Genomic DNA, 23,158 nt, shown 5'->3' on the forward strand with positions numbered 1-23,158 from the left:
AAAAAAGATGCTGTGATCATGGGCCATACTGTTTTGAATCCAAAGGAACATATTTCTATTGAATATTTTGTCTGTTCTTGGCTGACAATGAAGTGGTTTCATTACAGAATGGTGGATTTCCTTCACATACTTAGTAGGCTGCTGTTAGCTAGCCAACAACTCAAGCATCGTAGCTGTATGCTGCTAAAAGTTCAGCATAGATTGATTAACTTTAAAAGTACCCAAATGTTTCTTGCTTCTTGCGAAACACCACATCCCTTCAGCACCTCAAGAACAAAAACAACAGAGACTTGAAATTGTGCATTTTTTAATGCTGTAAGAGAGGACCAAACAATAGATATTGTCAATTATGTTTATAACACTAATAGTGTTTAACAATGAGATACAACTGAGTGAATATTATAAATATTGACTATATTGCCAATCACTTTCACACTCCAATGTACTTGCCTAAGCCCTTCAAGGCCTTGCTAGGAGGGCAGATACCAGAAGGCACAACCAAAGTGGCAGAGAAAGGAATAAGGCAGGAGGGCCAGCAGAACGTTCAATTGAATGGTAGCACTTGCCCACATTGCCAACTTTATCTACTGCTGTAAACTCAACAATCTGTGAACAGCAGGAGGCTGTGTAGTTCGCCACAACGAGAGGTTTACTCAAGGAAGTGTAGGTTAGGTTTCCATTGCCCTGTTGCAGAGCAATTCTTTCTATTCCCGTGCCATTTCCATCTGTTAGGTTGGCCAAAAACTGCCATTGGAAGGGTCCACACTGAGACACATCATGAGGGCAATCATCAGCCAGCACACCAACCACTTGACACAGAGGTGGAACAAAATCTGTAATCTGGAAAAAGAAAAAGAAAGACAAAATTAATGCATGAGTCATTGGGGCAATTTATGTTGAAAACGTATATGGCTTTTGGAAAAGTGTCTCTGTTGTGGACCCTTTTTAGGGCCATTTTAGAGGATTATAAATAAATAAGTAATTTAATAATATGCAACTCTGTAATCCAGGGTGTGTCTGGTACCTTGGTGACTACAGATATTTTCAACACTGCGTAGTTGGAGTCACCACCAGATTTGGCTTCCAATGTAACAGTAACATCAGTGCCTGAAGGAATGCTGGCAGGTGGTTTAATGGTCAAGGTACCATTACCATATTGTCCAGTAGTCAAGGTGAGGCTGTCAGGGAGAATAAAAACACAATGATTACAGGAAATATGACCATGATAATCCATTTAACTTTCATACAAGTAATTCATTTTCTATCGGAATGGGATCCTTAAATGACTTCTTTCCCTGATTTCCGACTCTATCCACTATCCTATCTCTACAATAAAGGCACAAAAATAAGTCTAAAAAATATATATTTATATATACATACATACATACATACATATATATATATTTTTTTTATTTACTTGACCTTCAAGGGGAGCGGGCCGCCCCCCTAGTATAATGGTAGGGAAAACTGGCATCAACTAATTTAGAAATTATTTCTTTTAAGATAATCAAAACTTTGAAAATGGACAGAAATGGCAGTGTAACCATTCAAAAAAGTAAGAGAAAGAAGTTAAAACCCTGCTTACTTTCTCATCTCCAAACATTTTCATTCACAGAAACAGCGTAAATGTATGATAGTTAAGGAAAGTAACAGATATTTGATTGTAAGCTGGCAACGCCTTGAGTCTGACCCTGTCCTTGACCCCCACTGTTGGGTGGGGATGCACTTTTTACTCCACGCAGATGTCATTTTGCCCCTAGGCAAGGCAACATAACGGGGAACTTTGTCACTGTTGATAAGGAACGTGAGTCACTGTTGACAAGGAACATTTTCAAAGGAATTGTTTTAAGCCTGCTTCACCCTCACCTGGGTGGGTAGGTCATGGGGATGTCTCCGTCATTTTTGGCTGTGATGGTGTATATACCACTAGGACCCTGGGTCCTGACACTAAAGGGGACCTCTAAGGCTTTTCCTGGTTCCACACTGCTATCTACCACAGCCTTGAGGTATATGGAAGAGAAGAAGAAGGGAACAAAACAGGTTATTATACCTAAAGAAAAAATAAACTATCGCAAATGTGTACATAAACAGACTTTAAAAGAAACAAAATAGGAAATAGGACACAAGTTGTAGAAGGGAGGTGAAGGTACCAACCTGGATATTCACTCTGGAGAGAGACATTTGGGTGGTGGACTGCCTCTGAAATTCACTTTTTGATACCTTGTCAGTTCCTTTCAGACTGATCACAAACTCCCCCTCAGGGACTGCAACAACAGTCACCAAGATGTCTCCGTTACCCATGTCGGTTGCTGTGCCATTGCTTACAGTCTCAGGGCCAGACACAGTCACCAGGCCAACAGCACCAACAGACAACGAGGACGGACCTTTCCTACCCATTATTGAGAGCATAAGGGAAGCCGGCTGGCCTGGGTTTCCAGAAGCAAAAACAAAAATCAAGTTAGAGGGAAGAAGAAGAGGGAAGTTAATGTTTCACTGAAAGTGATTCACAGATAACACAGTAGATAAGTATTCAAAATCTTTCCACCAACTCTCTTTGCAAAACATCATTTGAATATGCCTGCACATTTTTACAGTTAATGATATACTACTGTTGGGTAAAACTGCCAGGTGTACCTGCTTGTGGACGCCCACTGAGTACTGCATAACCTGGGTGAGGTCCCTTGAAACTTTCCACAAAGTCATAGATGAAGGTAATGATGCTCTGGCCTGGAGGTACAATTAAACACAGTTAAAGAGAGACACATGAAAAGAACTTTGTGAGATTTTCCTTAATGAAAACAAAATAAGGTTATACCAACAGCATAAAGAATACATTAGTGTTCAGTTTAATTGGACCAAAGGGTGCTGAATGAGGTCAGATTTCTCCAGGAAGAATTTCACCTTTTGGGAATGATTCTGTGCTTTTTGGATGAAAGTTGGAAGAGAACATAAACAGTGCTCTTACATACTAAGAGTCAAGCATTGGGTTAGCTTATTCTAGCACAAAGACAGGAAGGAGGGGGAAACAGTTTTCTTTCCTGCATTTGAAAAATAGCAAACACACACATCTTCAGCTTCACTTTTTAAAATGTTTTACCTTGTTTGATTAATTTGCAGAAAAACCAAGAGAGAGAAAAAAACAACAATCTGGATTTTCATGGAGGTAATTTGCTGGACTACTTCGAATAACTAACATAAACTTTATACTGGTAATAGAACAGTCACTCCCAATGGACAAAGCCAGCTCATCTCCTTCCTCCACCACAATCCATCAGGTCAGGTCATGCTATGCTATGCTATTCTAAACTAAAAATGACTAAAGTAGGCTCTCTTGGCATGAGCAAACCCCCCTATGAAGTGACAATATATCATTTAATATGCAAATGATATTTACACAGAAAGGATACTGTATGAAGAGAAATATAAAGTGCCTGACCTGTGACTTTAAGTGTGTATGGTTGGTTGGAGTTGATGTTGATCTGCCAGGCTCCTGTGTGTTTGTCAGCATTAAGACGAATTCTTCTCAAGTTACCCACGGTCTGAATGGTTCCCAGTTTACCATTGGCCTCATTATGGCTCTGGCTAACACCTGGAATATGTAATAGTGCATTTATACTCATTAAATGGTATTACAATACACTGACATTTCTAGCATGAAAAAGAGATGCTAAACATTTCCACTGTAGAAATACCATTGGAAACAATGTGTTACCTGCAGGGTTAGTCAACGTGAAAGTAATGGATGTTCCTGTTATGTAGACAGTGATATTTTTCAGAGATTCATCCAACATAAAAGAGAAAGTCTCCTGTTTCCCAGGATTTCTTGCTCGCTGAAGAATTGTCACCTGAGGGAGATTAGGAAGAGCAAAAAAGATGAAATAAATCTTTTTTTTACACTTTTCTAAGCAGAAAATCTCTGCTAGTTGCTGCAGAATGTGATTTCAGAACTGCAAAGCCCACCAGAGCTGAAGTTGAGGTGTCAAGGATGATGTCTGTGGCCTGAGGCAACTGATTTTTAGACACTTGGATGGCCTGGCCTCCAGAAGCCAAAGCCAGGTCCTTGTAGTCTTCAAAAGAGGCAGCTCGAAGAGAACGACTTTGCCTTCTAGATCTCGTAGTCATGAAGAACGATACCTATAAAGATCATTTGATGTGAACCTTTCATTTGAAAGTCCCTTAAATAGACTGAGTGAAGATAGGGCATCATAGGTGTCAATATTTACCGTTGACTTGGTAGTCCTCATAAGTGCAACAATAGTGTCCTTGAGATGAATATCTTTGGCTGTAGCATCAGTGAAAACATAAATGTGGGAGGAGTCAGGGGCCCCAGTGAGAGCCAACTGGTGAAAGAAGATGAAGAACTTTGAAAGTCTATCTTGAAGTTTTTGAGATTTTGAAAAATATCTGGAAATCTTTTCCCAATCAACAAGCAGCCTTACAATCTGACACTGTAAAAGTATTGTACCTGAAGTCCTGACAGGCACATCTCAGGTTCATCTTCACCTCCAGTGGCTGTGAGTTTTGAAATTTCTCGTTTCATGGTTTCAGCGTCTGTTGTTTTGGTCATAGGTCCAAATCCTAAATAGAAAGAACACAAATGAGGCCAATAGAGGGTCAATTATGAGAAAACATGTTGTCCTAGTAAGTATTTTGGACTAAATCTGTCGTTCTTTAAACTACTGTTTAACCAACAGAGCCACTGTTATTTAACCCAGATTGTCTGCATGCCCTGCAGTTGCTAAATATAAAACTTTACAGCTTAGCATTACGTATAAACCATGACATCATCAGACTCCATGATTCAAACAATCATTTATTTATTTTTTTCTTAGTCAGGTAGAAATGCTCTTACTTGGGTCATTGAATGGCACCAGAATGTATTCGGATGGCTCGTCCTGTGTTCCTTTTTTGCTGTCAATGATTTCATAAACAACCGCCCTGGCTTCATCGATGTCATCTTTCATACTACCAGTTGTGTCAATGACAAAGCACACCACAGAAGAGCGGGCGATCCCCATCATTCTGTGAGCAAAAAAAAGAAGTAGAATATAATTTAATGTTGGGTAAATATTCTATAATTCCCTCTCAGTCTCTCTAAATAATTGTTTTTGTTTTAAAGAAATAATGTAGAAATGGTAAATGGACTTGGGCTTGTATTGCGCATCTGACTACTCAAAGCACTCACACCTACACATTCACACACTGAGGGCAGAGGCTGCTATGTAAAGTGACCATCAGAACTAACTAATCCCATTCATACACATTCATAAGCCGTCAATAATGCAGCGGGAGACACATGGGACATGTGGCTGCCTGTGCTGGGGATTGAACCCTCAACCTTTTGGTTGAGAGATGACCGGCTCTACCGCCCCATTATTCCTTTCTGAATAATGTACCTCAAAAAGTCGTCGTCCCCAGCAGCAAACCGGATGTCCTGCAGAAGCTGGAGACTGGCAGCAGTTGCTACATTCACGGCTACAGTGTGAAGAGCCACATTGTCCGAGCGACGTTCGTCTTTGCTGATGCCTCCGCGAGGAACTGCTGTTGCAGTCAGGTCACCTGCACCTCCATGGCTGCATTTACCTGGCACAGGACAGAGGAGGCATTTATTGTGTCCTTTTCTGCATATACAGAATTATCTTGAAGAAAAGAGGCTCGTTGTCTGGTACTTAGGACAAACATGTTTTTAAATATTGCCATATGATGATTCATCTGGATTGCATATATAAAAAATATGAATACAAAAAACACCTGACCTCTAGAGGTTCTTTTTTTTTTACTCCTTGTGAGTGTGATGGAACATCAGCCTTTGTTTCTAAAAGGGTTTTGAGAATATGTCTGATACCTTTTGGCTTGGCAGCAGAGAAAATTCCCATATAGCCAGATGTGAGTTTCTTCTCCTTCAGGATGTTAGGCAGGATGGGATTGGGGCATGTTCCACTGGCACAGTCACTGCAGGTTGCAGTGTCCACATCTGTAAAAGGTACATAAGATGCAGATGAATAAAACACTTCTTCATCTGAACCCATGACAATTTGCACTACTTGAAATATTTAAGTTGATTTTTTATTCTATATTCAAACTTTATAAGGAGTGTTATTTGTAATCTGATTGGTTATCTGCAAATAATGCACACTCGTTAGCTAATTAGAGTTAAGTATGTAATTACCGCCAACTCAATTAGATGTTTTTTTTCTCGATGAGGCTGTAAAGCATTGAAAGGCAACATATTTTCACAAAATGAATGCATATGTCTCATTTAAACACAAACTATTTGCTTTTTACTCTTCAGCGCAGTTAAAGGAGCATTAAACATTTGTGTAGGTTTTGTGAATTAGGTGGTATCTTTTAGACACATTTGCACAGGCTTAGCGTGTCAGGAAACGGGCAGGTAGCATCACTGCAGACTCCTCACACCCCGGACACAAACTTTTCAAACTCCTCCCCTCCAGCAGGCGTTACAGAACACTGTACGCAAAAACAACCCGTCATAAGAACAGTTTCTTCCCCCAGGCTGTCACCCTGATGAACGCTGAACAGTCACAGAGTGTCAGACCTGTCGTGGTGAAATGACTCTAAACCAACCGTCACTATGAATATACATATATGTATATATATATATATATATATACATATATATATATCATTTCATTTAAATGATCAATCTATGCACACTTATTAATGTAAATTCTGTAAAAAAAACAAAAACTTCCTCATCTTAATTGACCCATCTGTCACATAACTGCATTTTACTTATTATCATGTTACTTCAGCATCTTTTGCACTATTCACCACTGCACTGTTTCATATTTAGTCATGTAAATATTAGTCTTTTCTTATTATGTTTATTGTTGAGATTTAATGTTGGACCTGTACATAAGAGAGCACAGTTCACCCAAGTTAAATTACTTGTGTGTGTAAATTAATATGAACATTAACACACCTGCAAGGTTGTCTAGAGGAAGATCTGGGCGGATGAGATTGATGTATGGCTCTGTGTATCCAAGCTCCACCCAGTTACTGTGGCTGTAGAAATCCTGACAGTACATGAGAACACAAGCATTAATACTGATGATTTAAGAGTTATGATTAAAACACACTGTTACAACCAGGGCTTGACATTATAACTTAAATCAGCATTCAAAGGGAAAAAATCACAGGAAGAGTGGAGAGTGACAGCAGGGCATGACGAAAACAGAATGGAGAAAAGTTTGATCCACAGTGACAGACAGCTGGAGGAGCTGGAACACGTTAAAGTTAAAGACTAGATCCTGGTAAAGATAAAAGTTATTCACAAAGCATCTTAGCCCTTAAGAGAGCTCCTAAAGTAAAGATCTAAGGATGAAGAGTTTCTCACAGAGAAGAAAGAAGGAGAGATTCCAGCTCTATCACAGCCTCATATTAATATCAATCAGATTAAGTAGACTCTTACAGTTACCAGCATGGTGAATAAACATGAGCACATAAATATAAGAAAAATACACAATATTTGTATAATTAGAGCTCAATTAATTAAATAAAAGTTGTAATTGACTTTTGCATCAGAATGGTTCAAGAGTAAATTGGTGACTGTTATTCTTGGAATCAAAAGTAATGTTCCTGGGCCAGCGGGCTACAATGGTCGGGCCAGTGATCTTTGAAAACCAGTGGCCCGGAGGGGCTTAATGTCAACTCCTGGTTACAACCTTTGCACATTACAACCCAGCTGCTTCTTTCCACCTCCCTCACCTGCAGTGTGTGAAGCACTCTGCCCAGTGTTTCCCTGGCGGCCTGGAAGTTCTCACTGCGAATGTTAGCCTTTATGGCTACTACACCCTCCGTGATGAGCCTACGTCCCTCTAGAAAGGCCTCTGAGTTAAAGTGGTGTGGAGCACTGAAAGGATGTGGGAGAAAATCACAGTTAAGGCTTTACAACACACACATTTCTTTTCTCATCTTTTTTTGTCATCCTCCCACCTGTTGACAAAGTCACGGTCTACCAGTCCGTTCTGTGTGTAGATCGATTGAAGGGCAGAGTGAAACTTTGCACCAGACACTTCTCCTGTCGCCGTTGGACCTAAACAAGCCTGGACCAGCTCCTCAGGAGATGAACCCTGTAGTCAGAAGTCAAAGGTTACATTTCTAGAAACAAGAAAGTCTGAGGGGTTAAAAGAGGCATTGCCACCTAACACTATTTGTTATGAATGAATGCGTTCAACAATGCACAGAGCTGTTACTGACTATGTCTGCTTTTAACAAACACAGTCACTTAATAGCTGTCACACTTAAAGTTTGCTTATCTTCCACTTAGGATTTGACAGTTGTTGCTCTCTGCAGTCTGTAACAGTGAAATAGAAATCTAAGAATCTAAAGCCATGTGACTATGTAGGCATTTGCTAATATCAGGGAGGGTAAAGGTGTTCTGACTGTCTCTCAATCAATCATCAATACAGATATTAACGCTGATATATTTTATTATTCAACTTCTAGTTTAAAGTCTTAGCAGTGTTAGCTGAGGCTCATGGGAATCCTGTAAGTTCAATGACTGCTTGACCTCATGGCAGATGAAAAGTGAAGAGATCACCAGAGTGAAAGAGGTGAACTGTCCATCCAGCAGATAAAAACGTTTGCTGTGCCCAATGCCACATCATTATTGTAGCTAAAAAAAAGTGTTTATTTCTGTATGTTGTGTTGGCCTATGTTTGTGCTGCATTTCACTTTTTTAATCTAAATTCCTACCGTGGGCTTGAACTCATGACCAGCTGCCTCAGCCACCGCCCGACACGTTTCCATCACAGTTTGCAATACAGCCATTCCAGTAATGCTGACATGATTGGATGACCCTCCTCCAATGGGGACAAAGGCCACACTGCGCCCTGATAGGCACAAAGCCAGCAGGGCTAGCACCTGCACTGAGGTCATGATCAATCTAGAGGGGGAGTAAATGGTAAATGGTAAATTGACTTGAACTTATATAGCGCTTTTCTAGTCTTCCTGTGTTGCCCTTATGGTATTTGTTACATTTTTAGACGTAGCTGTCGTGACACGGCTTTTATTTGTTATATGATGATGTCATTTCCTGTCGGGGCTCATATTAGACCTGCAGCAGGCTTAGTCAGATGGTGCATGCTCTGAAGTTAAACTGCTGCCATCCACTGCGAATCATCGGACAGGCAATGCTGTGAGTTATTTGTTTGATCAAAGAGATGTTAAAGAAAGTGTATTGATCATTATTTTAAGAAAACGTTTGTTTAAGTAACAGTTATGTGTCGCGTAATTGTAAAATGTAAGCATTAAGCTATTACAGGGACAATGAATGTTTTATTGTTTTTATTTTGCAGTTTTCACCAACATGTTAATAAGGATCTGTGACAGTAAATGAAGAAAACTTACTCCGACTCCTCCTTTATTGACATTGGGTTAGCTCGTGTTTAGTCGATTGACGGCCTGCCAGAACAACCCCCACCCCACCCCTACCCCCTCCCCACCGGATCGTGGGTTGGCGGCCTGCCAAAACAATTTTCTTACACGTATCCAAGGTCGGGTTGCGTTATGTTACTGATTTGTTTCAATAGTGAATCATATGACAAATTATTCCAAATATAAAGGTGTTTTTTCCCAAAAAAATACAAATTTAATGAGCTACACTTAAAGTGTCAAGAGGAAAACATTGATACAATCACATTTCGAACATGTTGGATAACATATTTTTGGTGTTTCTTGACAGCTGATCATTTGTTTAATAGCTTCTTTTGTTGTCCTATATTTGCTATTCACACAGATTTCTCAGTAATAATGGAAATAGTCTCTTAGTTGTGATCATACCTTGTTCTTTCTCAGATGTGATGTGTCTGGGGACTCTTGAAGAAGAACAATGTGCAACCCACCAACCTACTGAATTTATACTGTACTTTTTATGATGCAGGGTGGAGTCAATATGTGACAAGTATATTCCCCGTAAAAAAGGAACACCTTATCTTTTCAAAAAACAATCTGAGCAATATGCGTCAACCCTTTAAGCCTTTTGTCGTCACTCTTATCCCTTCCACTTTCCTTTTGGCTATCGAGGGAAAATTATAAACATGTACGTAAATCAAATTCTCCAGCAAAAAAGTTAAGCCTGAAACTAAGTATTTGAGTTAACTCATACATTTTTCATTTTCATCTTCCCTCTCCCTCTTCATATCCAGTATCTCCTTCCAGCCTTGTTAAAGAAAATACATTAATTTATACATGTACATATGGATCATTTTGCCCCTTTTTAGGCCCTTTCCATTACCACTGTCAAAAACCATATGCACAAACGAAAGTTGCTCATTTTATCATCCACTTTATGCTTTATTAATTCCTTTACATTTGACAGCTAATCTTCTTTACTCTGTTCCTGGAAAAAACAAAATGCTTTACTTTTCAAAATGCCAACCATTTGTTGAACTAAAAAAAAAATACATTTTTTATTTTTTTTAAACAGCCGGACTGAATGCTTTTACAGATACTGAAGCACTTCTATTATTTTCCCTCTCCACAGTCTATGTCCTATAGTCAGGTCTTTTATCAGGGGTCACTATCTCATCCCCTCTCACCTACATCCTCTAGTCACTATATGTAGCTACTAGTTCATTTACTTTGCATACATGTAGTCGTTTACATTCACCGGCCTGCATCGGGAGGGAGGGTGGGAGGGGGGAGAGAGAGAGATAGATAGGGAGAGAGACAGACAGACTTCTCCACATATTAACAAAACTAAGTAATAAGCAAATTGTCTTTTCTGTGAAGACTACAGTACCTATATTTAGTCTGAGCTTTCCAGCCTCGAGGCTGCCTCCCTCGGGCAGCTCTTTGAGGGCTGGGATCCCGCTTCATGTCTCCTTGAAGTTCCCAGTCTCTGGTGTACAGTGGCCCACTCCACCTCAGGGTGGGGGACTTCTCATTGTTCTGCTTATGGCCCATTCCCTCGAGAGCCCTGGATGCCCTCTCTGGGCTGTCGTAGGTCATCGATGTGCCGTCCATATTAAACACTTCAGTTTCACTGGGGCAATAATATATGATCTAACATTATTCCTCCTGAGCTGGTCCCTGATAGGCCTGTATTGGCTTCTCATTTGCTTTACCTTGGTGGTGAAGTCATGATCAAAGTAAAGGATTTCTTTTTTTGCCCACGCTGATTGTAAGATTGATGATTGCTTTGCCTGCTCCGTGTTTTCTCTATAGATGCGGTGAGCTCTAATAATGTTAAGTTCTCCTGTGAACCCCAGCGCATCTTGAAACCAGCCACATCGTTGCCGTCGCTTTTTTCTGGAATGTTGAAGATTCTTATGTTGTTTTGGACTTAGTCGCTTCCATCTCGTTAATCCTCTGTGTCAGATGCTTCATTGTTTGTTCTTTAGAGATGTCTGCTGCATCATGCAGTTCTCCGACTCTGAGCTCAATTTCATCCACTCTGGCCTCCGTTTTCCCGCTCAGTCGTTTGTTCTATCATTTTCTTAATATCCGACTCGGCCTCTTCACGGAATGTTTTAAACTCCGATCTAAAATCTTTTATCTCTGTGGTGATAGTGAGAGAGTGAGAGTTTTTCAGTTCAATAATCAGCTGTTTCATTTCACTGTCCTCAGGTGTTTTAGATGAAAGTGTCAGCTGTTTCTTCAGCTTTTTCCTTTTGAAATCCGTTGTTGTTGACCCAGATCTTCAGTTCATCCCCAGCCAGTTGTATTTTAACGTTTAATTATTTAGCCCACGCCGTTTTCCACCTCATAATTGCGGTCCGGGGAGTAGAGGACGCCACTTTTCAACCAGCTGCCATTCCTCACCCGGCATGTCCAGATCACGCTCAAGTCATGGAGTGAGACAGGATGGGAGAGAAGAATCAACAGCATTGAGCCTTTACGGTACCAAACTGACAAAGTCAGAGAGGCCTCAGAGACAAAACAAATGATGCTGCTGGGAGAATTGAAGCCCAGTCATTGGCAGAAGAAATAGAATCATTCAGATTTCAAATCTGTACGGTGGTCTGGTTTGACATCCTGTCCAACATCAACATTACCAGTAAACTCCTGCAATCTGCAGACATCGCTGTCACTCTTATTGACAAAACAAAAGAATCCCTGTTAAAGTACAGGGACACTGGATTCTCTGATGGTGAAAATCAAAGTTTGCTTTTTAGGGCTTTAGACTATTGTTTTCTCATTTATTTTTTCTCAGTTATTTTTTATATTACATTTTTAGTTATATTTTTGCTGATTTATTTTTGTTACTTGTTTTGTTTACTTTATTATTTTTTTGGACAATCATTACTATATCTTTCTTCCAATTATAATATATATATTTTTTTTTTATTAGATGTATTTATATATTTTACTACTGAACCTTGTATTTGCACTTTTGGCTAATCATTGTTCACTAAAGTTATAATTTTGCTGCATTGTTTTTGTTTTTGTGGAATTTATTATTATCTTGCTGTGTTCTAAAATAATAAATATAAACTCAAACCTCTTTTGTAGAATATTTAATCTCTAAGAGAATAAGTTTTCATTGCTTAATCGGCAAAGTAGAAATTTCTGGTGCAACTTCCCCATCTTTTTAAACTGTTAAAGGTCCCATATTATGCTTTTTCTGGTTTTATATGCCCTTTAGTGTGTTTTCCAAGTGTCCTGTGCATGTTTAGGCACATCTATGTGCAAAAATTCAAAGTCCGCAGAAACGCAGTTTCTCCTACCTCCTCCTGTTAGCTGCAGCATTAGCTACATGTAACGCTCGGTTCTAGCCCCCCTCAATAAAAATTTGTCAGTGCAACGTCCTCCTTTCAAAACAAGTAATTAAGGAAATAAATGGCTGGTTTAGTACTTTTGTTTGGAGCGGGAAGAAACCTCGTATGAGCCTAGCTAGACTCATGAAGCCTCAGGAAAGGGGGGCCCTTTCGGTGCCTGATGTCAGGCTCTACCAATTAGCTTCACAGTTGGGCTACATTGCTGAATGGATTAGAAATGACAGTGACTCTGTATGGCTTGATTTAGAATCTTTTCAGGTTAATCAGCCCCTGAGAGGTCTCTTGATTGCTTGTGAACTAAAGAAGATGAAAACTCTTATTGGTGACAATATAATTATACAAACAACTATTAAAGCCTGGCAGGATATAAGAAAATTAGAGGGACTAGAGGGACAACTGTCCTCGTTCTCGCCTGTCTGGGGCAACATAGACTTCTCTCCTGGTACCACTGACAAGGGCTTTGAGATGTGGGCCAGTAAAGGGATTGTTACCATAGGACATTTACAGTATATGAAAAGAAAACACTACTTTCATTTGACCATTTATGTAAGAGATATAACATACCCCGAACAGAATAAGAAGCTTTTTAAATAGCAGGAAAGACGGAAGTATTTCTCATCAACCCTCTCCACTGGAGAGATTAGTCTCTACTGGAAGGAAAAAGGGCATACTGGGGCTTGGGTATAAAGCCCTTTCTAAATATGAAAAAGGCAAACCAGCATTTATGGCCACCAATTGGAATGGGGACCTGAACATGGACATTGATGATGCTACCTGGTTACAAATATGGAAATTAGCAAACAATATTTCAGTTTGCAACAGGTTAAAAGAAAATAAATTTAGACCACAATTTCCCAGTTTGGGATCAATAAAGTAATTCTATTCTATTCTATTTAGGTTTCTACACCGCCTGCAGATTACTCCCCAACTTAGACATAGACTGGATCATAATAAATCTGAACTGTGCATGAAGTGTAATGTTGAGATCGGGACCTTTATTCATTGTGTTTGGACCTGTAAATTTATAGATGATTACGGGAAAAACGTAGCGGATAGACTAAACCTAATTCTTAACATTAAACTGAATAAGGATCCTCTGTGTCTATTATTTGGATTGCCGGATGCACAACTCAAAAATACACATTCCAAAATACTTTTATGTGTCCTCACTTTCTGTGCGAGAAAAATATATTGCTGAAATGGATAGATTGCAAACCTCCAACAATAGCTGGGTGGCACAAGGTTATTTTTGATATATTACCCATGGAGTATCTGACTTACAGATCTAAGTGTATGATACAGGTTTTCTATGATATCTGGTCCCCATTCTTAAAATATATTGGTACTAGACCAGGCATGGTCTAATTTAATAATAATATAATTTGGACAAGTTCGGCGGGCCATATACGGCCCGTTGGGCTTTTTAATCCGGCCCGCCGAACTTGTCCAAATTATATTATTATTAAATTAAATTTTATTATAATTAAACCTCGTTCGTTTTCCCCTGTAATGCCCGCGTTTCCCCAATAGATGGCGTACTTCAGAGTGTGGTGTATTACGCCCTTCTTCACTTTTTCACTTTGCCCTATGAACCCGTATGAGCCCTTCTGTAAAAATGAGCGGATCAAAGAAAAGAAAAGTGGACAGTGAATGCCGAGTGTTTAATACGGAGTGGACAACTAAATATTTTTTCACTGAAGTCCGATCAAAGGCTGTATGCCTGATATGCCAAGAAACTGTCGCAGTACAAGAGTACAGTATCAGCCGTCACTTTGCAACGAAGCATGCTAACTACGCTAGCAAGCAGTCCACGCAAGAACGGGCGGCTGCGGCTCAGAGGTTGAAGGATAATTTACAGACTCAGCAACATTTTTTTCACCAACAAACTGCGATTCAAGAGTCAACTACCAAGGCAAGTTTTTTGCTGGCATTCAAATTAGCAAAGGCTAGCAAGCCTTTCTCCGAAGGCGAGTTTTTAAAAGAATGCGTGGTAGAGACAGCAGGTCTCTTGTGTCCGGAGAGCCAAGGCCAGTTTGAAAAAATCAGTTTATCATGCAGGACTGTGACTCGCCGTGTGGAACTGATTGACGAAGATATAGCCAGCAAATTAAACAAAAAGGCTGAGTCCTTTAAGTTATATTCACTAGCGCTGGATGAAAGTAATGACGTGAAAGACACTGCTCAGCTCCTCATTTTTATCCGAGGGATTAATGAGAGTTTTGAGATAACAGAGGAGTTTTTGACCATGGAGTCCCTGAAAGGAAAAACGCGAGGAGAGGACTTGTATAACCAGGTGTCTGCTGTCATCGAGAGAATGAAGCTACCTTGGAGTAAACTTGTCAATGTCACAACGGATGGATCGCCAAATTTAACTGGAAAACATGTTGGTCTGCTGAAAAGAATCCAGGATAAAGTGAAAGAGGAAAACCCTGACCAGGATGTTATTTTCCTTCACTGCATCATCCATCAGGAATCTCTGTGTAAGTCTGTATTGCAGCTTAATCATGTCGTGAATCCAGTTGTAAAACTTGTTAACTTTATACGAGCAAGTGGACTTCAGCATCGTCAGTTTATTACGTTCCTGGAGGAAACTGATGCGGATCATCAGGACTTTCTGTACCACTCTCGTGTCCGCTGGTTAAGTTTGGGCAAAGTGTTTCAACGAGTGTGGGAGCTGAAAGAGGAGATCAGCGCATTTTTGGAGTTAATGGGGAAATCCGACAAATTTCCTGAGCTAAGCGATATACCTACGTATGTGAGCAGACATTCAGAGTCATGAACATCAACAAAGCCCCTCACAGATTAGTTAACTGTTAACTGACCAACACCTCGGATCTATCCTGAGAATTGCCACTACAAAACTAACTCCAGACTTTAATGCACTGGCAAAAAAGGGAGATCAACAACACTGTTCCCACTGAAACTGAACGTGAGTTTCTCTACTGTGTTTATTAAATTTAAATTAATTAAATGAATGCATTTGGAAATCAATTTGTACAATGAGCCTTGCATATTCATGCTTTGCTACCTGTTAAAGGCCAAATCCTTTCATGTAATGGCTTTTACATGTCATTTATATTAGTTCACACAAACACTCCATCCATCTGTTCCTGGCCCGGCCCCTCTGTCAAATTTTAGAACCCATTGTGGCCCGCGAGTCAAAAAGTTTGCCCACCCCTGTACTAGACTGACAAGCATTGTAATGAAGGGTCTCATTGATCACAGGAGTGACTGATTCCCTATGGAGCTACACATAGCGTGATATATGTTGGTGTGTTGTGATGCTATGATGTACAGGACTGTAAAATTTGGATGCTGTCTCTGATTTATTTATATTATTTGTCATTTTCTATTTCTGAGGTGTAACATGGCCCCCCGTGTTTTGTTTTTGTTTTTTGTTATATCTGTTCTTCTACTACAATTCAGTTTTCTCTGTATTGTTTTTGTTGCTGGTCTGTGTATGGTCTGCCGGAGATATGATCTCTCCCTTTATTTCTTTCACTTATCACACGGATCGCCTTTGTGAAACTGTTGAGTAATTTTTGTTATATACTTGTATATCAGAAAATCAATAAAGATATTTGAAAAAAAAAACACAAAACATTTACTTCCCTTGCTGAAAGCATTAATATATTTTTCTGCAGAACACAATATCAGTTTACTACAACGGAGGATTAGGGCCACGTTAAAAAAATATATAGAAATTTCGAGATTAAAGTCGTAAATTTTGATGACACATCGATGATACAACAGAAAACAGAAAAGTCAAAGTACTTGGTCTTTTTCGATTCTCTGATTTTTTTGAAATTTTCAAAGTCCAAAACAAAAAACGCCAAACAGAATTTACATTTTTAGACACTTCAAATCCATTATTACCCCTTTACCTTTTCTGGTATAATCTGGTATTTAATCTCGTAAATTAACGAGTTCGAGACCAGCCTGTGCGAAAATGATGAAAGTAGAACTCTTAGTAGAAGTAGAAGTCTTTAAAGAATAAAGTGGTTATTTTAGTCTATATCAGAAGAGCAGCAGCATCCTGTTCTCAAATGACTAACGTGGAGGTTTCACGAATAAGGAAATAGGCTACTTCCTTGTGTAGTCGGTAAAAACAGTTAGTTCAAGAGAAGTTTTCACTTCAACTTGAAAGACCTTGTTTATCTGTAAACTGATGAACAGGACACAAACTGTCTCTGCACATGAGACACTTTAACAAGGCAGACAGATAACAGACACTATTTACGATAATATTCGTGTTGGGGCTTTACTTATGCAGATATGAAACTACACATGCTTTTGGCACATCATCATCTTCACATTGTCAAAATATCAGCACCCTGACAAGATACTACAAGAAACTGAAGAAAGAACCACAATGACTGGGAGGAAGCTGTCTGCAGAGGAAATATGTTTCATTTTGCGCAGGCTGGTCTTAGGAAAATAACACAGTAATAACTTTTCTGCTAACACACACACTCACTCTCACACACACACACACACACACACACACACACACACACACACGCACACTAGCTAAATGAAGTGAAAAGCTAGCTTACCGAGACATGTGAGTGCAGCTTTTTAACTGCGGCCGCTCCTCGCTTATAAAATAAGCTGTTTACAATTTAAAAAAAACTGTTTTCTTGGAGAAAAAAATAATTATATATATTTTCTTCCATAAGTACACCGTTCTGATATGGTTGGACTTAGTACTTCTAAGACTACATGCACCGGTACTATGAAATAATTTTACTGTGTACTTTTTGAGAAATCCACTGTCAAAGTCCATAATAAAGCACTATAATGAGTCTTTTTTTATGACTTTGATGTCTTGTAAAAACATTTCCTTCCATAAGTACACCATGGTTCTGATATGGTTGGACTTAGTACTTCTTAGACTACATGCACAGGTACTATGAAGTACTTTTACTGTGTGCTTTCTGAGAAATCCACCGTCAAGCTCCCTTACACAGCACAGCTCTCTGCAGTGTTTTGAATGTGACAGTATCAATTTGATTCGCTCTGTCACAGCTACATGTTTCACTTTTAATATTTTGCAATAAACACACATACAAGCATTTTTCAAATATTATTAATGTCACAAATAAAAAAATACTATTGACATTTTTTTAAATTTATTATAAACATTAACACTTTTGTAGAACATATGAAATTACAAAGACTATGAACAACAACAACTATATACATCTATCTTTTTTCTTCAAATTTGAACGAATACAAATATTAACAAAGATTTAAACAAACAAAAAATACAGCCATCAAATTAAAAATATGAGATACATTTTGAGCATGTGTATTCTAAAAGGTATGATTTTTTTAATGACATTGCTTATGTTTATGATATGTCAAAGGAAGAATATGCAATTTTTTGATCCAGCAGATGTCGCCCTTGAGCACCAGCATGAAACCAAAACAACTCGAGATGCATTGTTGTGTTAGCATGCTAATGCTAGCGCTCTTTAGTTTGCTCGTAGCTTCACACTGCATGTAAATTTACACAAAATGAACATGATCTAAAAACGCTTACAAATAAGCAGTGAGTATGTTATTCTTCTTTTCTATAGTCCCTCACTTAAACAACTTTTATACACAAGGGGAAGAGCCAGCCGTCCGTCCCGTCCATGTAAACATGCTGTAGATACGGCTCAGACAACATCACAGACAATGGGACTCGGGTGTCACACTCATTGTAGACAGTCATGACTCACAGAGATATTTACAGAGGATATACTGGATTTCTGCTATATTTACAGTATGTGTAAAATGTAGCACATTCAGCCTTTAAGACCAAATTCTAATTTAGGAACATCTCTGTATAGAAGTGCTGCCGGTTTGTGTCAAAAGTACAGTTGAGCTCAATACATGACAGTAATGTGAAGGCTGAAAGTGATTTGATGCGTTACATTAACGCTCACTGGACTTATTACTATATTTTCTCTTCACATTGCACTCTGTTTTAGACTGCAAATCATGCACATATCTGCACAACTGCACAGCTCTTCAACATCCAAGTCAGAAAAAAAGACTCATTATAGTGATTTATAAGGAACTTAGACAATGGATTTCTCAAAAAGTACACAGTAAAAGTACTTCATAGTACCTGTGCATGTAGTCTAAGAAGTACTAAGTCCAACCATATCATAATCATGGTGTACTTATGGAAGGAAATGTTTTTACAAGACATCAAAGTCATAAAAAAATATATATATATACATATATACATATATATGTATATATATTTTTTTTTTTTTTTTTTTTCTCCAAGAAAACTGTTTTTGTTTTACTTCTAAACACCTTATTTTGAAAAACGGAAGTTACCTCAGACTCGCAGTATTATTCTCACACTAACTTCACCGAAGCTATTCCCTGAACAGTATTTTGTTTACTCCCGTTTCATACACGTGTATCTCATAGCCAGTTTTATGGTAAGACTTCTGCATTTATCACTTTATTTTGAAAAAGGAGATTAATAACGGACTCGCCCTCTCTGTCTGTTACTCCTGCTCGCTCTGGAGTCCGGAGCATTTACCATAAAGATCAGAATACGTGAGCGCTTCAAATTTAGGGGCGGCTCACTACACCATGTAAACTGGAGGAGCGGCTGGCTTGACCGCAGCGCTTTTTAAGATGACGCAGTTTCATGGCTTCTGCTTCTGCATGGCTTCATCCTAACTGATGAATTATCGACTGTTAATCTTTATAACTTCATTTAGCTGTTTATCAACTTCTAACCTTAACGTGCTGACAGCGTGATGATCTCTAGTCCTGCATCGCGGATTTTTGTTTTCCTGCACATCAATCTGCACTGTAAAACTGCTGTTGATTTTAGTTGTAAAAAAACTGCAAAAATAAAATGATTGACTTAGTAATCACAGCTAGAGTGTATTACATGAAAGAAATTAAACATTAACTTATGAAATAAGCCAATAATTATCTTGTTTATGACTCTTTTAATAACAATTTTTAACCCGTTTTTACCATCAGGGATACATCAGGAACACCCTTGGGACCCAACTTAAAGTAACTAAAGACTCATTCTGAAATGTGCTGCAATAAATTCATTTTAAGAAATGGGTACGGTTAAGATAGTGTTACAAGTAGGTTAGAATCATATCTCCAACATCAACTCTAGACTCAGTGTATCACTCCGCTCTTAGATTCATAACTGGAGACCCCTATAACACTTAGGCTATTGCATTCTGTATAACAAAGTTGGTTGGTCTTCACTGGCACAGTGACGTGATAAACATAAATCCCTTATTAGACATACATCATCTTATATAGCCTAACATCTCTGATGAAATGGACCAACGGACCCCACCAAATTCCTTCTACTGATCGTCTATTGCTTCAAGTCCTGCAGGTTTTCTCTGAACTTGGAAAATCCGCATTTAGCTTTTTCGCTCCAAAAATGTGGAATCATTTACAGAGCACATTCTCAAGATGGACACTCCTGTTTCTCTTGGACATATTGAGACAATAATCTCAAACCCCTTTACCCCAGTGTGTGATTGTTTTTACTGAGAATCATCCTTTGTTGTTTTATTTGTGTTTTTTTTATAACTCAAAATGTAAATGAGGGAAACATCAATTGATTTTTTAGGCTTAAATAAAGGTTTGAAAATGAAATGAAATAAAGTTTTTGATTACAGCAATAAGGTATTCACTCTCTCACAGTTTGATAACTTTTTCTATTAAACCTCAATCATATCAAACAGGGCAGACCATATGTAAGGCAAATAAGGATTTCAGTTCAGATAATTAGTTAAGATGCTGTTTCAAAAAGAACGCACACACAATATTATGAGCACATAAGCCACCTCACTTAGCAATAATACACAACTGTTTTCATGATATTTGGGCATCTGCCTCAAACGCTTCCATTTTTTAAGTTATATGATTTTAAGGCAGTTGTCATGCAATGCTGTATAAGACTTTTAACAAAGTGTAAAAAAATTGGGACGGTTCAGATATCACTAGTAACATTCTTTCCACACTTCACGTTAGAGGAGGAGCCCTGGACGATCATGACTCAACATGATAAAGATTTTGATCACAGCAACAAAATATTCACATTGTTTCAACATTTCAGTCTATAAGGAAACTGTTGGATTTCCATGTGACACATTTCCCAATCACCACCACCCTGTAGCCGTTATCAGCAGTCACGTTTACAACCTCTCTTCCTGCAGGACTCAGGACTGTGGATTAACATGTTTTTTACTTTTACCAAGGAACAAAGGAACTGATCAATGATTTAAGTCTCCCTCTCAGACAGGATATTATGAACCTTTACAACACCTTGAATAAACAACCGAGCGGAAACAGAACACTCTGCTATCTACGAATTGACCCCAAAGACATGAACTGTGACCGAAACCAGTCTCTGCAAAGTCGTAAAATTGACCATCTGTTGAAGGACTGCTGAAGAACTGAATTAAACCACAGCTTTCAATTCTGCATCAAATGAACATTTATGTCTTTCTTCATCTAGATATTTGTAATTGTCACATTGAATGTATTATAATCATCTTTTTAAACTCAAAATCTGATCTTCAGAACAGGAATAAGAGTTATATTATGTTGAATAAGAATTTGATGTGGAGCGCTATTGCCATCTAGTGTTAGAATATCCATGAATACGTAACCTTCATAATTATACATTTAGATGTGTTATAAAGCATACTCTTTGATATTAGATATAGATGGTGTTATTTAAAGACACCAACTTCTTTTCCTACTTTATTAATATGTCTTATTAAGAATGTTGACTGTATAACATGGTTTTGTTCACCTACAGGATGGGATTGACTGAGGATGTTCCCAGATGGTGTGATTTTCATCTCAACATGAATCTGATAGAAATGTTTGTCTAAATATATGACGTGAACCTACATCAACGTGGATCTGATAGAAATAATACCGAAATGAATGTATGGTGACGTATATATGTTTAGATTCTTATTCTTAATCTTATTGAGTAAACTCGGTTTAGTTTAAACAGTTGTCCTCCAGTCAGAATGGGAGGCACCCCTCTTTGCCTGCAGACCCCCCCCCTCCCATCCAGCTGATAAGAGCTCACACTGAGCTCAGATCTTTGGTTCTTCTTAGTTTTGGTTTCTTGAAGTTTAGAGCTTCAGCTCTTGCTCGCTTCTCTTCGGACTTGGTCCGAATCACTTCTTTCAAGTTTGTGCCGTAGAGACGAGTCTCTGCCGAACTTTCTTTTTCAGTTTTTGGAAACATCAATTCTTTCTGGCTCAAGCAAGGCTTTTGAACTTTCTTCTCTAAAGTCTTTGCTCTTCAATTTTGAACGCCAATTCCTTAATTTGGATTCATCAAGATGGCCATCCGGTTAATCTGAATTGGAAATCGACGTATCAAAAGACTCTTTAATACTTTTCCTGTGGGATCCTCTTGGAGCTTCTGAGACGACGGCTGAACCGACGTACAATCTCCATCCCAGCTGCACACTCCGACCAAGGTGTCAAGGCATCTAATCTGGCCGTGGACCTCTCTGGGCCTGAAAAGAACCGCTTGCCAGAGACTGAAACGCGGGACCAGCCGGCGGAGTTCAATTGAACACATCTCACAGTAAGACTGCTGGTGGCAAGGGGTGTTGGAAGATTAAGTCTTGAGTCATGTCTATTCAGAGCCCTCCTTTAAATCCAAATAGAATCCCAAAATTCGTTTATCAACTTTTTCTTTTTGACCATTTTCTGAGTAAGTCATTCAAACAATACCGCGTCTTATCTCGTTACTAAATATATAATGTCACCATACATTATAATTGCATTATCCTGATCATAATAATCCTATTCTTTATCTGTTTCATCTATACCTCATTGTTTACCCCTTTTTATATTAAATTTTACACATAAAATTCAGGACTTTGTCTGTGTGTTTTCTTGTTTAACTTTTCCAGAACTTAGATATGAAACTGACTGATTAATTAATTAACTTATACCATTGAAGTTATTTTCTTCCTTTAACAGGAAGTGGTGCCCCTTCTTAAATCCGAGGTTAAATAAATAAATAACATCTTAATAACTTAATTACGCTACAACCCTGACCTGTATCCAGGATATACAGGACTAACTATTAGCTTGCCAGGGATTATCTTCTTAACTGTTCTGGTGTTTGACATTATCTCTGAATTGTGTTTGCCTGTTTACAGAAAGATCAGAAAGATTAGTTTAACCATTTATTGGTATATGACGTTTTGAACATCACATTGTATTATTTCATAATGTAGCCTATAGCAGTACACTACTTTAATTGTTGTTTATAACTGCATAAAACCATAGCTTAACCTGTTACCGGTGGCACTTGTCCAACCCAGTCTCATGTCAAAATGTGTAATACCTACGTTGGTCCACAGCTCAAAGCGTAGTAGTTTC

The 23,158-nt window shown here is 38.6% G+C and overlaps 1 protein-coding gene across 1 annotated transcript; it reads right to left on the reverse strand.

The window, feature by feature from the left end:
* Nucleotides 1-338: 338 nt before the first annotated feature.
* Nucleotides 339-9,894, reverse strand: vwa11 (von Willebrand factor A domain containing 11). The gene is made up of 18 exons (XM_061046962.1): nucleotides 9,805-9,894; nucleotides 8,719-8,908; nucleotides 7,957-8,093; nucleotides 7,729-7,873; nucleotides 6,944-7,037; nucleotides 5,846-5,974; nucleotides 5,397-5,583; nucleotides 4,853-5,022; nucleotides 4,466-4,578; nucleotides 4,224-4,340; nucleotides 3,961-4,134; nucleotides 3,713-3,845; nucleotides 3,437-3,589; nucleotides 2,635-2,727; nucleotides 2,155-2,426; nucleotides 1,867-2,000; nucleotides 1,025-1,178; nucleotides 339-840 (listed from the first exon to the last, which is right to left on the reverse strand). Exons 2-18 carry the CDS (start codon nucleotides 8,899-8,901, stop codon nucleotides 460-462), a joined length of 2,769 nt encoding a protein of 922 aa, XP_060902945.1. The 5' UTR covers nucleotides 8,902-8,908; nucleotides 9,805-9,894; the 3' UTR covers nucleotides 339-459.
* Nucleotides 9,895-23,158: the final 13,264 nt, after the last annotated feature.

Source organism: Labrus mixtus, chromosome 2 (genome assembly GCF_963584025.1).
Source record: "Labrus mixtus chromosome 2, fLabMix1.1, whole genome shotgun sequence".
NCBI lineage: Eukaryota > Metazoa > Chordata > Actinopteri > Labriformes > Labridae > Labrus > Labrus mixtus.